At 42.2% G+C, this 14,014-nt stretch overlaps 1 protein-coding gene across 1 annotated transcript; it reads right to left on the bottom strand.

Moving 5' to 3' along the window:
- Positions 1 to 6,713: 6,713 nt before the first annotated feature.
- On the bottom strand, positions 6,714 to 12,278 carry HINT1 (histidine triad nucleotide binding protein 1). Its single transcript, XM_030566840.1, has 3 exons — positions 12,104 to 12,278; positions 8,767 to 8,871; positions 6,714 to 7,042 (listed from the first exon to the last, which is right to left on the bottom strand). Exons 1-3 carry the CDS (start codon positions 12,212 to 12,214, stop codon positions 6,878 to 6,880), a joined length of 381 nt encoding a protein of 126 aa, XP_030422700.1. The 5' UTR covers positions 12,215 to 12,278; the 3' UTR covers positions 6,714 to 6,877.
- Positions 12,279 to 14,014: the final 1,736 nt, after the last annotated feature.

Here is a 14,014-nt window from a genome sequence, read left to right as displayed (position 1 = left end):
GCCGTTCTATCACAGATGGTCGGGGAGGAGGAACACCCAATTCTCTACCTCAGTAGGAAACTCCTTCTGAGGGAAGAAAAATATGCAATGGTGGAGAGAGAGTGCCTCGCCGTAAAATGGGCCATGGAAGCGTTGCTCGGGAGATTTGTCCTCGTGACTGACCATGCCCCTCTTCAATGGATGCAGTGGAACAAGGAGAAGAACACAAGGGTGACCAGGTGGTAATTATCCCTCCAACCTTTCCAGTTCCATGTGCAACACAAAGCAGGGAGTCGTCATGGTAATGCCGATGGCTTGTCACGTGTGAATTGTCTGGCATCCCAAGCTGCCCAGCCCCTTGATGTTGAGCAGGGGGGAGGGATATGTGACAGACCCAGGCCAGTGTGGTACAAGAGTCTGGTACAGGGCAAATATACTGGTCACTGGATGAGTAGTTTTCTGTTCCCTGAGTGACCAGAGCAGCGGCTGCACTAGAGTAGTCAGGAACCTGCTAGAACCTGTTAAGGCAGACAGGCTGACTAGAACACCTGCAGCCAATCAAGGCAGGCTAATCAGGGCACCTGGGTTTAAAAAGGAACTCAATCCAGTCAGGGAGTGGGGAGCCAGAGGAGAGGAAGTGCGTGTGAGGAGCTGGGAGCAAGAGGCATAAGGAGCTGAGAGTGAGAGGGTGTGCTACTGGAGGACTAAGGAGTACAAGCATTATCAGACACTAGGAGGAAGATCCTGTGGTGAGGATAAAGAAGGCGTTTGGAGGAGGTCATGGGGAAGTAGCCCAGGGAGTTGTAGCTGTCATACAGCTGTTACAGGAGGCACTGTAGACAGCTGCAATCCACAGGGCCCTGGGTTGGAACCCGGAGTAGAGGGTGGGCCTGGGTTCCCCCCAAACCTCCCAACTCCTGATCAGACACAGGAAGAGTTGACACAGACTGTGGGGAAGATCACTGAGGTAAGCAAATCTGCCAATAAGCGCAGGACCCACCAAGGGAGAGGAGGAATTTTGTCACAACAGTTTATTCATACCAGCCAACTAGTTAACATATATCCTAATGTGTACAGTGCCACTCATATTCTACTGACAATTCTTGTAACAGTAGCATCAGGAGAACGGAGTTTCTCAAAACTAAAGCTCATTAAAAACTATCTCCGCTCTACAAGGAATCAGGAATGCTTGACTGGGCTTGCTGTTCTTGCAATCGAACAAGACATCACTTTGTCTTTGTCATACGATGACATTATTACTGATTTTGCAGCCAAAAAAGCCAGAAAGATTGCTTTTAATTCAAAACAAATCCTTGTTTCAATACCTCTTCATACACACTTCCAATAAAATGTTGACAAATTCAAAAAATATTATTTGCATCATTCTGTCAAATCAGAATTTTTTCTATAGTGCTACTTCTTTAGTGCTAGTCCATCACCATTACAGTGTGCTTAATTTAGTTCAACTGGTTTTAATAACATGCATGTGGCAAGTTTTCTAATACTGTAAGCTTATGTTTGTGTTGCTCAGAGCAAGTCAGACACGGGCACCAGTTTAATAATCCTGCCTAGGGCACCTTAAATCCTAAGGACGGCCCTGTGGCTGACTATCTGGCTAAGCATTGAAGGAAGTAAGGAAGTGGAAGTGAAAATCTGTCCCCAAACTTAGTGATACAAGATTTAAAGTATAAGTGGAACTCCAAATCAGACCACAGTTACCTTCATTTTAATTGCAGCACCACAAAGAAAGCATCAGTGGCTATTTTGTCCATGCATCATGCTGCATCTCTTTTTAACTGTCCTAGAGATGGTTATTTAGGGTGACCAGACATCCCGATAAAATCGGGACTGTCCCGATTTTGAAGAGTTTGTCCCACATCCTGACCAGAGTACAGTCAGGATTCCATTTGTCCCGATATTTGGTTTCCTGGTCTTCGGCGGCAGTTCAGCAGAGAGTCCTTCAGTCGTGGACGGTCTTCAGTGGTGGGTGCTTCTGTCTTTGGTGGCAAGGTTTATTACCTGCAGCTGAAATACCACCAAAGACCGTCTGCGACTGAAGGGCTCTCTGCCAAATTGCCGAACTGCCAGATGGATGAGTGTAAAAAAACAAAAAAACCCAACAGCCTCCCTGCAGCAGTCCTGATATTTACCCCTTAACATCTAGTCACCCTATGGTTATTGCAACCCGGGTCCCAGAGGGGCCACACTCAGGTTGCTTAATCAGGACAAACTGCAAAGAATGGGCAGACGATCTCCAAAACTGATTATTCTGATACTCAGATTTACCAAGCCAGCAACAAAACAGCTTCTACAACACCTTACTGGTTACACAGAAGCCAAAACACAACCCAGCCTTGGGCTTCCTCCCAGACAGCCAAGTCAAATATGATGATGCTTATAGAAAATCTTGTTCATTATCTACCAATCCCAAAGGATCAGACACATTACCTTCCAGGTCAATGAATATTTCAGATCTTTCCCAAATAAACGCTTACAGACAATTCTTATTACCTAAACTAAAATTAAATAAAAGAGAGTATTGGTTAAAAGATCATTGTACATACAGACATGGAACAGGGTCCTTAGCTCAGTTTCACAGTAGAGATGGTGAGCTTTAGAATTGCAAAGAATCCTTTTCAGAATCAGTTCATCAGGTCGTTGCCCAATGCCCAAATATTCAATATTAGGGCAGTCCAGATGGGACTGGAGAGCTGCCTTACAACTCAAATTCCCCTGAATAATGCTTAAGCAGATCTGAGATGAAAGGATCAAGTCCCAAGAGTTTTTATAGAGATTTTTGCTGCCTCTTGACAGCACCAGTTCTTGGGCGAACATAGGCTTTTGTAGTAACCTTCTGTTTCCTAAGCATCACTGGTAATTAGCTATATAGATTAACATAAGGCAATTTCCTATCTCACACCATTTTACAGGTGATTTACCACAAACTTCAAAGAAAATTAAGACAGTGATATTAGTACACTTAAATGTTAAGATCTTCTTTTGATCTCTGAATTAACAGACGACAGCATAGACAGAAACTCTTTGGTTACATAGTTAACCTCTAACAGTATATATATATAAACACAAACATTATCTGATATGTCTCTAAAGATTCAATCAGGGTCAATTATCTGGCAAGCTGCTAAATTCTTTTTAGCCCAGCATCACAGTTATAGTCTCATTTATTTATTTATTTATAATTTAATAATGGGGAAGAATCAGGCAATCACACTGCCAGCATAGTAAGAAAGAAGCAATTCAATACACTATTCCTGCCTGCATGTTACACGCAAAGGCAAATACAGATGTATGAAGATAGTCCTGAAGATGCTTGATAATGCTCTTTTTGCATGTTCAGTAATGTTAGTATTAACGTTATCACTTGGCAGCTCACCCCATTTTCATTATGGTGTTGGATCCCTTTAACTAGATCTACTACAAATTAGGAGCCAGTTCCACAAAAATGAGTACTGTGGCCCCATCCACTTCAATGGAAACACTGGCACAAGGAGAGCACTGCTGTAAAAGAACAGTGGCATCCACTGCTTAGTTAGGAAAGCCATTAATAGATCTGATATTCCCATTGGGCCCATGTTATCCACCTGAAAAGCTAAAAGTTTGAACACCTCATCTTTTAGTTCCCTAAATACTACTAAACATTTATATGAAAACCAGTGCAATGAAAGAAAAAGTTGCATTTTATCATGAATGCACTCAAATAAGCAAAGAAATTCTGGGGAATGCTGGTGAGTTGCTAAGTGGTCCCAAATACCCAGATGAGGTTTGTTAAAAACATATCACACCAAGAGAGTGATGGAAAGGAGCTGATTAAGTCCCTCAACAAAGAGATAAAAAAGATGTTTCAGTAAGTTATGGAATGTAGCAGTAATTTATGTGATAGGATTCACTGAATGAAATGCAGTTCAGTAAATCCTTTATCAGAAACTGGGGGAAAGGCAAAAATGGTACAGATTAAAAAAAAAAAAGTGATTAAATGTAAGCCACCCATTGTCACCTGAAGCACAGTGAATCATATGAATTTAATAATGATATATTGGAGGGGAAGCCTTTTAATGTACAACACGACATTTCTAATAATTATTAACCAATTTGTCTATGTTCAGTTTTACAGGATTTTAAGATTTGGTGCATTCAGAAGTGGTGTGGTTTTTTGTGTGTGAAAGATTCCTATTCCTGCTCTTTTCTTCCCTGCCCCCCTTTCTACTCATATCACTAAAAAAGTCTAGTATGCAGGTCCCCACCACATGCCAGGTTAGTTACTGTAAGCTATGTCTCTGGCCTTCCCATCACACACATCTTCCACCCTCTAGCTGCTGAGATCATCACCCTTGTCTGTTATGCTGCCTCTGCTATCCACTCTTCTGAGTCCATCCACTTATTCTCCCTTTTCCATCACAAGATTTTTGTCCTCACTCAGTTTCTCCCTGTGCATCTGTTTTGTTTTTCTTATCCTATTGCTCCCTCTGGTCTGTCTTCACCTGCCCTACAACTTCCACATATTCTATGTTCCCCATCACACATGAACCACCCTCATTCACAAATCTCTCTCTTCCATATCTATCCTCAAGACCCACTTCTTCCATGATGGCTATGAGAAGCTGGCCAACCTAAGAACAGATTTTTTGAGATTATCAAGGGGTATTTATGTCAGAAAACAATGTAACCCCCACTAGATATAAACCTTTCATATATTTTGACTGCAACACTCTTCCCCGCCCTTCATGGGTTGTTTGCTTTCTTAAACTAAACTCCATAAGGCAGTAAATAAGTCTTCCTGCACTTAGATCATTATGGGTATTGTTGGAATACAAATAAGACCCAGATTGTGGTAACTATTTCATGCTGAGAAAGGTTGGATGAGAATTGTTATGGACCTCGGCAACTATTTTCTATGGATCAGATGGGAGTTAGCTCAGATTTAAACAATAGGCACACCCACCCGCACATTACATGGCCTGTAGAACCACGTTATCCCTGTGCTGAATTTTCCCCCAATGTATCTTAATTCACAACTGGACCTGAAGAAAGTATCTAACACACAACAGTATCACACCTTAACAATAAAGCAGAAACTCATAACTGAAACAATAAAACAGGGCTGCACTTCTGTCAAGTTTATTATAGCCCCACTCCTTCTGGCAAAAACCAAAAGAAATTGTTATTGTTGTTTTTCCCAGATAACCAAAGAAGAAGCAGACTGAATGAAAACTCTATTTAAATCCATAGCTAACGATTATATTCAGATAAAAGGCTAACACAGCACTCAAGATAAATTGTTTAAAGAATCAACTTCCAGCACACAAGAAAATAAAAAGACAAAGAAACAAAAAGGAGACAATATATAAGATAACTAAAGTCAAAGTGAAGAAGGCTGGTACAAATGAGTTATAATTCTTTCACAACTGCTTGTGTATATTGGTTAGCTGTACTCCAGCAGGCCTGGATTGCTCAAGAATTAAGGCCACATCCATAAGAGTTTTTATGTTCCAAACTTCCACTGAGATCAATGGAAGTTAGGAGCCTAAATAAATACTTTTGTGGATCTGGGCCTTAGCAAAGAAATGTTGAATCTCTTACCTTGAGGTAAGAGCTCAAATTCAGCCTTGGCTATTAGTAACAAAGTTTTACCTTAGGTTGTTATAACAGTGGGTTTTGTGGTGCCCTATGTAAAGAGAAGTGTCCAGGAGTTTCCAGGTGCATCTCACATTTGTGACTGCCCTCCCTCTCCCATACTCATAATAGCCTCTAGTCACCTCAGAAAATGCTTGCAACTCATTCACCCAGCTGTGCTAAATCTTTTCTTCATCTGTTCACCCATCCACAACAACAATAGCTAAAGACTGACAGAAAGGGTAGCAGCAGGGATGCAAATTCAAAAACTTGAATCAAGACCAGACATAATGAGAAACCATCTTCAGTTTGGGGTAAAAAGAGAAACTGATGAGAAAGAGCTATTAGTTGCACAAGGTGGGATTCAGGTTGTGCACAGGGCTGTATGGAGCCCCACAAGTGGCACTGAAATAAGTTCAACACAGTTACCTTCTAATGGACAACTTATGTGAAATGGGTTGGTGGATCCAGTGCACTTCTCTCTCTAACAATTTGCCAAAGGCTGAATGAATCTAGAAAAAGGAAGTCCCTTTTCACCTCTAGAAGCAGTTTCTCTAAAGGCAAACTGGATGGGGGGGTGAGGGGACAATATAGCAAAAATTCTACTGTTCATACAGTACACGTTCTCCAGATAAGAGAACTTTACTCTGCCAGTGCTGACAATCTGGCTTCTTACACAAGCACTGAATTCATTTAGAGCGTATAAGGAAAATTTGTGTTTTTCTTGGTGTTAGGAACCAATAACCCTGAAAACATGAACCAGTTCTAAGGAGGAATTTTCAGGTTTGCAATAATAGCTGTGGGAGTATTTTAACCACATATACATCATTTAGATATTTCTCAGTTTTAATGGCAACCTGCCCTGCCTCTGTGTGTATTGTTCCTACGGTGTTCAGAAAACTGAAGAGGTACGCTCTTGATGAGATATTAAAAACTGGATGTACTAAACAGAACTTTCTTCATATCCACCCTTATCATACAGTTCGCCACATTCAGTGAAGCAAGTTAGTGAATGCAGTGTAAGCATTACTACATATTCACATTCAGGAAAGATATTGATAGAAACATTTTTGTAAGCAAAAACAGGAATTAAAAAAAACAGATGATGTTATATGCTATAACTTTATTGTGTGTGCATTGCTGAAAACTTTTATTGCCCTTAACATGTTTAATCACCTTTTTCTGTAAACAGTAGTTAGATTTTTGGGCAACGTATTAAATCTATGCAGGGATCTTTTCCACATAGAATGCCGATTCTTGCTGCAACTTAGCCAGGAGGCCAGCCCAACTGACGTCCACCAAGAACATGGAGATGTACATGATAGACAGACTGCCCACCATCTGGCCCTTCATTCACGACCATTCGGTATCCCTTGGTCAGGCCCAATTCAGCAGCACACTTCTTGCCAACAATCATTAAATGCCCAAGAAGCTGAAAGGATTAAAAGGGAAGGGAGAGAGAAAAATCAGCCACAGAAACAACTGTGAGCAATCTGAAGATCAGTTTATCAGTTACGTGGAATAACTGGTAACAAACATCCTCCAAGTAAATTTTAAAAACTACAGTGAAATGAAACTGCATAAGATCAGGAATCTTATTTCTAAAAGAGCTTTTTTTTTTAAAAAAAGGGAGGGGGAGTTTAGAGGCAAGTTCCAGCCAATGGAAGTCACAAACAGCCAGCACCTCTCAGGATTAGGCCCTTTCATTCTTTAGGCAATGAAGAAAAATCCAATTAAAAAAAAAAGTGGACTTATCTAGTATATGTTCACAAAGACCAATTTTCAAGACAGCTGAGACCTAGTTCTCATCATTTCAGGCACTTCTTGCCAACCCTAACAACTCACTCCAATACAAGATGCCACAAACCCTTATTTTCCATACTAGAACAAGTATCATCTAGTGTAAAACAGAAGGATGGACATTAGAATATATTTCAAACAAAAGCAATATTTTGCACTAGAGATGTGCATTTCTAAAAGCTACATAATATTTTTCATTGACTGCAATTGCAGCCTAGATACAATAGATGCTGTTCAAATTCCTAAAAAGGAGAAAGAGGCCATGCATCAAAGAGCATCCCAGCATCTACAAAAAGTTACTGCCCTAATGAGACTACAATCTATGACCACTATAAGCTACGAAATGTAGTGCTGAGCCATGGTTCCAGAAAAGGTGATTTAGCGTGTAGCTCTTTATAGTGCGAAAGGGGTCAAGAACAAAAAACATTCTGATCAAGTATAGTTAACTTCCTAATACTAAATACACAGCACTTTCATGATTCACCTGAACAAATTTCACATTTGGACTTCCATTTCTTTGGATTTCTTTCATTTTAAAATAAAATCACTCCTCCTCCAATACACCACTTTAAGCATTAAGTTATTTTATCACAAGCATTGGAACAAATTATCTAGGGAGGTTATAGAATCACTATCATTGGAGGTTTTAGAGGACAGGTTAGACAAACACCTGTTGGGATGATCCTGATAATCCTTAATTCTGACTGAGTGCAGGGGACTAGACTAGATGATCTATCAAGGTCCCTTCCAGTCTTACACTTCTGTGATTCTATGGTATTATAATGGCCCACCAGGAGGGGGCATTTCTCTAGCTGAGTGAACAATGATTCAGAATGGAAAATTACACCTGACGTCAATGCAAAGCTGATAATGTTCCTCTACTGTTTCTCCTTTCGTTGAACATATCTCCATTCCAAGATTTTGTTTTTTATTTTTAGGCAGACTTGTACCAACTTCCACCAGCTCAACACTGTAATAACTTATTCAACAAAGAGTATGGCAGAACCGATTACAGGGTACATCTGCCAATAAACATGTTAAAGGATGACACCCTGTCATTGTCCTAGATCAGGTGGTCTCAGAGCAGCTAATGAATTATTAACAATGCCACTGCATCTTGTGAGTGTGTTTTGGTCATTTAATATTTTAAACTTTCAGAGCTTTTGTTTTAAACCTATGTCGTAATAACATTTAAACTTGGAGTTAAAGCACCACAGGCATGCATTGCACCTTTCAGGCAGAAAATAAAACAAGATTCCTGCCTTAAAAAACTAATAGTTTTCATATATTATAATGGTAGATTCAATGTAGATAGAATGTATATGTTGTAGTGTAATAAACTTTCACAGTACTTACAGATTCATCTGAATCTTCTGCTTCAGATAATTGGACAATAGGCTTCTTAGGAACCACTAGGAAATGTGTTGGAGCTTGGGGTGAAATGTCATGGAACGCAAGGCACTGGAGAAAGAAATGATTAAGAGCTGAAGCACTAACTTTTTAGATGAAAATAAGCCCCATATATAAATCTGAACATCTCTTTGCTACCCATACCCCTACTGGTACATACTGAAGTTGAGACGGTAACTTCAATAACTTTCCAAAATTAGCGCTGGTTACTTGATATCCCTTAAAATGTAGTTAGCAATAAGAGGAAAACCTTAACTCAAATTAACACAAAATGCCCACATACAGAGGCCTACAAAGAACAGTTTTTAGTATGAACAAAGAACATTGGCTGGTTTATTTTCAGGAATTACTTACAACTATTTCTAAAGCATTCTAAATAATAAAAAGGAAATTTTCAGGCAATGAACTTTGCAATTTATTCTTTTCATGGCTGTACCTAGTAACTAGTAGAATTAATTATGTACATTCATATCAAAGAGCAAATATCACTACAATTTGCTACTATTCTACACATTTTTAAAGACTAAGTATTATAACAGATATCACGTGAATGGAAGTAGTGTAATTGAAACACAGATGACATCTTTTTTCCCACCTCTTTGGAACTGCAATCCCGCATCAATCCAGTATCCTATCTGTCACCAGAAAATGACAGATCCTTCAGAGGAACAGACTCCACAGTGGACTTACAAAATAACCCTACCTAGATAAGCTTTTTCTTAAGCCTTTAGGGTATGTTTTACCTAGTAGCTGGCAGAGTGCTTCCCAGGATGGACAGACAGCCATATGCTAGCTCTATTTGAGCTAGTGCACTAAAAATAGCACTGCAGCTGCAGCAGTTCAGACTAGCTTTCTGAGCAAATACCCAGGCTGCATTGTACTCAGGTGGCTTCAGACAAGGCTTGTAAGTGAAAAACAGGTTCAAGTATCATACTGAAATGTAAGTACAATATTTATAAAATTAATCAATTGGAAAATAATAATCTGGTAAAAATGAGAAAGTAATTATTTTTCAGTAATAGTGCACTGTGACACTTTTGTATTTTTGTGTCTGATTTTGTAAGCAAGTAGTTATTAAGTGAGATGAAATTTGGGGTACACAAGATAAATCAGACTCCTGAAAGGGGTTCAGTACTCTGGAAAGGTTGAAAACCACTAAATTAGCTGATTACACTGAAACATCCTTTAATCCTGCAAGTTTTAATTCCTTAAGAGTTATAACAAGTTTCCTCTTTTTAATCGCATAAGAGACGATGATCACATAATTACTTAAGCATCCCAAAGTGTTTTAAGACTCTCCCTATTTCTCATACTGGGTTATTTATTGTCAGCTCACCTGGCAAATTGAAAAGCACACTCGTTTTACTATACTGACTCCAGCAATATATCCTCTACAGCAGGGGTAGGCAACCTACGGCACGGGTGCTGAAGGTGGCACGTGACCTGGTTTTCAGTGGCACTCGCATTGCCCAGGTCCTGGCCATCAGTCCAGGGGGCGCTACATTTTAATTTAATTTTAAATGAAGCTTCTTAAACATTTTAAAAGCCTTATTTACTTTTCATACAAAAATTGTTTAGTTATATATTATAGATTTATAGAAAAAGAGACCTAAAAACGTTAAAATGTATTACTGGCACACAAAACCTTAAATTAGAGTGAATAAATGAAGACTCGGCACACCCACTTCTGAAAGGTTGCAAACCCCTGCTCTACAGTTTACCATCATTAGAGGCAATGTTTCTTGAAAATTTCACATAGACAAAGAGAAAGCAATACACTTATTACACATCTTGGTTGCAAAGCAGCAGCACAGAAATTGCTTTAGAATCTACTTCAAAACCATTTAGTGTTCTAGAATGAAATTTCCCCCAACAACTGTGATATTATCTTGACCTATTAAGATATTGGCTCTTCCTCTATCATTAGCCATATGGGTCAGACGAATGGTATATTTTTCAACAAGAACCCATCTTCTGCATTGCATTTATATGGGACCTGATTTTCACAAGCAAAGAGCAACCATAGCTTGCAATGATTTCAATGTTCAGTGTCAACCCCAGGTGGATCCAGTCAGAGTCAAACTGCTAGATAAAAGAACTGGATTATTATGTTGCCCTAGTAAATATGCAATTTTTCCTAACTTTAGGAGTCAAAATCAGGAGGCATGCCATTAAAAATTAGCCAGATCCAACAGGTACCAGTGCCAAATTAGGATTTTGGTTGCTTTCTCATAGCAGGATGGCTGCCTATTTTAATGGTACAAATTCTAGATTTGTGGCCAAAAGATGGCATGATTCAGATGCCAGATCAGAGTTCATGCAATGCTGCTTCAGACAGACACACCTATGTCTTGATTTTTAAAATACAAGAGTGGTTAAACATGTTCTCTATTAGGCAGTAGAATTTAGATCACTGAAGCCCAATACAGGCTGAATACAGTGTTGGGTCCAAGTGTTGGCAGTACTACCATACCAGGATGAACTGTTGTCTTGCAGGGTCTGCTAGATTATTATGGGGGGAGGGGTTGCTAAAGGAGGCCTAGCTAAACTTATTATTTAATAGTTAATAAATGCAATCTACGAAGGGGAGGGCAAAATGGCTGGATCACACAACATCCAGGGAACAGATGCAAGTATTTATTGCACTACTTGTACCATCTAGGATCCATTAAGGTCCAGAGGGGTTTTGGTTTTGTTTCAGATGCCCAGCTATGCTTCTCTATTTGCGCTCTGGAGAAGAGGCTGTGGTGACCAGAAACAAGAGATCCGTGATCCAGGGATTGGCAGCACCGCTGCACCAACAGGGAAGCCGTGGAACCTGGAGGGCTGGGATCAAAACCTGGCTTCCCTTTTCCCACAAATGATTATTATAAAAGGTGCGGCTGTTAATCAGCGTAGCAACACCGCCGCAGTGAGCTCGGGGAATCGCAGCAGTTTAAGCCCGCTGCCCCAGCTGGGGAGGCCGAAGAACTGTGAGCTCTGACATGCACCACAGAAGCGATTGTGCGTTTCACGCCTTTAGCCTGCGTTTCCTCTGCCCCCGCAGCGAGCCCCGCACCGCTAGTTACAAGAACAGCCCACGGACCCGCAGCCTGCCAGTGACAGCCCAGCGCCCCGCAGGCAATGCCGGACACCCCCCCCGCGCCTGGGGAGCTGCTGCCAGAGGAGGGCACCACACAGCAGCCCCAACCCGCCTCCCGCTCGTGCAAGCGCGGGCGCCCGCAGCCGTTGCTGCCGCCTCCCCCTCCAGCCGCGCCCCGAGCGCGGCGCACGCAGCCCCCACCTGCTCGTCCTCGAAGATGATTTTGGCCGCGATCTCCTTGCGGATGATCTTCCCGAAGATGGTTTCACCTCCGGGCCGGGCGGCCTGCGCCTTGCGGATCTCGTCAGCCATCGCTGCCGGCTCGGCTCAGCTCGGCCCCCTGCGCGCTAAACCCGCCCGCCCGCGCACTGGCGTGGTGGTGACCTACCGCCCGACCCCTGGGAGGGCCCCGCTGGCCTCAGCCCACGGCATTGGTGCTCTCGCCTGCCCATCAACCTGTCCCCGCCCTGCTGGGCCTGGAGTTAAAGGGGCAGCGGGGTGCTTGTTGGCGTGCTGCTGGGCTCTGTCATTGCCATTAAACACTGTCGGGTGACATCGGTCCCCAAGTGTAGGGGCTGGTCCTGCAAACATTTACTCCCATTTGTGATTGTGGGACTGATCCCGTGAGTAGTTATTCACATTGCAGGGTCAGGTCTTAGGTTGTCTTAAAATGTGCTTTAGCCAAACAAATGTGAATAGTTCCGATACTTTCTTATTCCAGCAGTACCCGTTGGCTTTGGGGTTGTTGGTGTGTTTTTTTAACCAGAAGTGGTCCGTTCATTCTGTGACAAGGCCAGGGAATGGCATATTTAATTGTAGCCCATGGATTATGTGCTGCTTTTCAATCTACAGTGCCACTGCCACTGGTATCAATGGGAGGAGAGCAAAAGTCGAATATGGAAAGGCCCCACTTCAGAATCTGACTCTATGGCAGTGGATCCCTGTGCTAATACGGACCCCCACGATGTAATTGACTTCAGTGATTATTCACAGGAGTAAAGCAGACATGGTTTGTCCCAAAAGCTCTCACCCTAGGAATCAGCACACAGACTGAGAGGCCTGGCCATGTATTGTTCTATGGAATATAGAGAGAAGATCTAGTAGTTTCTGGAGCTCCTGCTCAATAGATGTAAATGGATGGTTTATCTGCATATCTATGGAGCAGCTGAGCCTACCTAACTGCCCTTGCATTGCCCCCAAAACTTCCCTGCATGTCCATAATTGCGAAATATGTCCATCCTCTGTGCACACTTCCCCTTGCTAAGCAGACTCACAGCAGTTCTGCCTGTTCTGAGCAGGGTAAGGCCATATACATGCTACAGAGTTAAGTCAACTAAAGTTTTGTCAATGACAGTAAGTTGTTTTAATGGCATCGGTGGAGTATATTCACACAATGCTCCTTGTATCGACTGAGCACATCCAGTCATTGCATCGGCGGAGAGAATGTTGCATCGTGGGTAGCTATCCCACTGTACAACTCGCCACCCTCTGCTGCTGGGAGCTCTGGGAGTGGATCATGGCGCATTATGGGGATGTGCTCGCTGTCCCATGATGCAGTTCTTTCCATCCCATCATGAGCTTCCTACTTCATTTTGCTCCATTTTTCAACAATCCACAGTGAACTGTGCACCTGCCATCTCTGCCTGACAACATAGATCCTGAGCTGCTGACCATTCTGGTGATGAGTGTGCTGAACACAACGCATCTGGTCCTGCAGTATTACGAGCTGCAAAACAGAGAGTGTATCAGTTATGCCTGCCCTTCTGTCTGCCACGGAAACAAATAATTCAAGATTGCTGCTGGCATTCACAGAACAGCTTGGCATGGTAGAGCGTTGGCACTTGGTTCAGGAAACAAGCACTGAGTGGTGGGACTGCATCATGATGCATGTATGGGATGACGAGCAGTGACTGCAGAACTTTCGGATGCGCAAAGCCATTTTCCTGGAACTGTGTGCGGAGCTTGCCCCAGCACTGCGGCACAGGGACACCAGAATGAGAGCTGCCCTCACTGAAGAAAAGTGTGTGGCGATCACTGTGTGGAAGCTGGCAACTCCAGACTGCTACTGGTCAGTCGTGAATCAGTTTGGAGTTCAAAAGTCCACTGTGGGGG

Source organism: Gopherus evgoodei, chromosome 6, assembly GCF_007399415.2.
Source record: "Gopherus evgoodei ecotype Sinaloan lineage chromosome 6, rGopEvg1_v1.p, whole genome shotgun sequence".
NCBI classification, from domain to species: domain Eukaryota; kingdom Metazoa; phylum Chordata; order Testudines; family Testudinidae; genus Gopherus; species Gopherus evgoodei.
This window is presented reverse-complemented; position numbering and strand designations above follow the sequence as displayed.